This window comes from Propithecus coquereli, unplaced genomic scaffold (assembly GCF_000956105.1).
Source record: "Propithecus coquereli isolate 6110/MARCELLA unplaced genomic scaffold, Pcoq_1.0 Scaffold100, whole genome shotgun sequence".
NCBI classification, from domain to species: Eukaryota; Metazoa; Chordata; class Mammalia; order Primates; family Indriidae; genus Propithecus; species Propithecus coquereli.
Genome location: NW_012133859.1, coordinates 925,550 through 927,230, shown reverse-complemented (window position 1 = coordinate 927,230; position 1,681 = coordinate 925,550). Strand labels below are relative to the sequence as shown.

At 33.8% G+C, this 1,681-nt stretch overlaps 1 protein-coding gene across 1 annotated transcript in view; it reads left to right on the top strand.

The window, feature by feature from the left end:
- DNAH5 (dynein, axonemal, heavy chain 5) overlaps positions 1-1,681 on the top strand; it is a 291,357-nt gene that overhangs the window by 185,912 nt on the left and 103,764 nt on the right. Inside the window, exon 44 of the mRNA XM_012642647.1 lies at positions 4-91. Coding sequence (XP_012498101.1) covers positions 4-91 — 88 coding nt within the window. The remainder of the gene's footprint in view (positions 1-3; positions 92-1,681) is intronic.

Genomic DNA, 1,681 nt, shown 5'->3' with positions numbered 1-1,681 from the left:
GAGGAGTTTGGTGAAGAGAAGAAACTCTTGGTGGACTGTGGAATTGACACTTATTTTGTGGATTTCTTGAGAGATGCACCTGAAGCTACAGGTAAACTATTGAAGGAGAATTTGGAATTCCCCAAAAGGGTCCCCAATAGGGAAATCTGAAGAAAGAAGTTTAGGGACTTTGAGTTTCTGTCTAGTAAGCTTTATTGAAACAAGCCTGGGTTGTAATAGGTGCTCAATAAATATAGGATGAGTGGATAAATGCATGCTCATGAAGTTTAAAGATGAACTATTTTTATGCGTGTCATGCTTCAATATTAAGGTAGAGTTGGGAGGCAGTCTGGGGTAGGAGAGAGTGCTTGGGACTTGCAGTCTGGCAGATAGAGGTGGGTTTGAGGAAGGAATCTACCACACATAAACTGGGCATCTTGGAACTTTCTCGAACCTCGTTCTCTTCATTTATCAAAATGGAAATATTAATATGTGCATTATGCACACTGTGGGGAATCAATGAAATGCTATGTCAAATGGCTTGGGCAGGCTGTGCCAAATGAAAGGTAGCAAAAGTAACCATAATAATTGTTACTCAGGTCATCCTGAGTGTTGAAAATAAAAAGAAAAACTTCCAATTATCTGAGAGGGCTATCAAATATAATTGGTGAGTGGTGTGGAGCAAGCTTTGTGGTTGGAAAAATTGAGATATATTCCTTTTCTTATGAAAAGAAGCAGTGCTCTAATTTTTTTCCTTCAGAAATAACCGGGTTTAAGTAAAATATGTTTCTCTCATGTACTAATTTATTCTAAAGTTGAGGATAGATTTTAAATTTATTTGCATATTTAAAAAGGCATGTTTAAAAATGTATTATTTATATCTTTTAAATGATTAGATATGACCAGAAAGCTCCTCACTAGATGTGATAACAATACGTGTGATCTATCAAAAGTTTCTGAGAGACAATTGCAAAAGGATGTTTATTGCTGGCTATGCAGTTGGAAAGATCCTTTTACAGAAAGAAGCTGATATATTTTATTTTAAATCAGGTCAAACACATACCTAAATCCTGTAAGGATAAGGGTATTTTACAAAGTAATTAGAATTTATGTATTTTATTCCTTCTAATTCAGAGGAATAAATAATTAGGTTATGATTTTCAAGGCAAAAAGCACAATGGCTGCATTTTTTTGGGGGTAGGAGAGGGTTTGGAGGCAAACACAAAACCTTTTGTGTTTTCAAAGCATTTTATTTCTCAAAGCTTGAGTGGAGCATTTATGAAAGAGTTCTGACTATTGAAATTTGATTAGTGAGAGCTTTGCAGATAGGCCAATCTTAGTGATTATTATGTTAAACCAATATCCTTGTCTTGTCGTAAAAAGGTTATTATACTATTATATTAGGACAAAGTTAATTGGAAATAATTATGTACTATAAGATTTGGAAGATCCACTTGCTCTCCTAGTGCCCCGTGGATATCTAAGTTGTTGCTGGTGTATTCAACTAATGTGTCACTCACTTGTTTCCTGTTACTAATGATAACTGATAGTGAATTTATATAGGCCAAATTTCACTTTTTCTTTATGTGCTTTATAGTCAACATTGGGAAAGTGTTAAGCTGGTATAATATGTTTCTAATTTTAAAAACTGTATATTGATTTTACTACATTTTTCTCAGTGAAATAATTCAATATATTTATT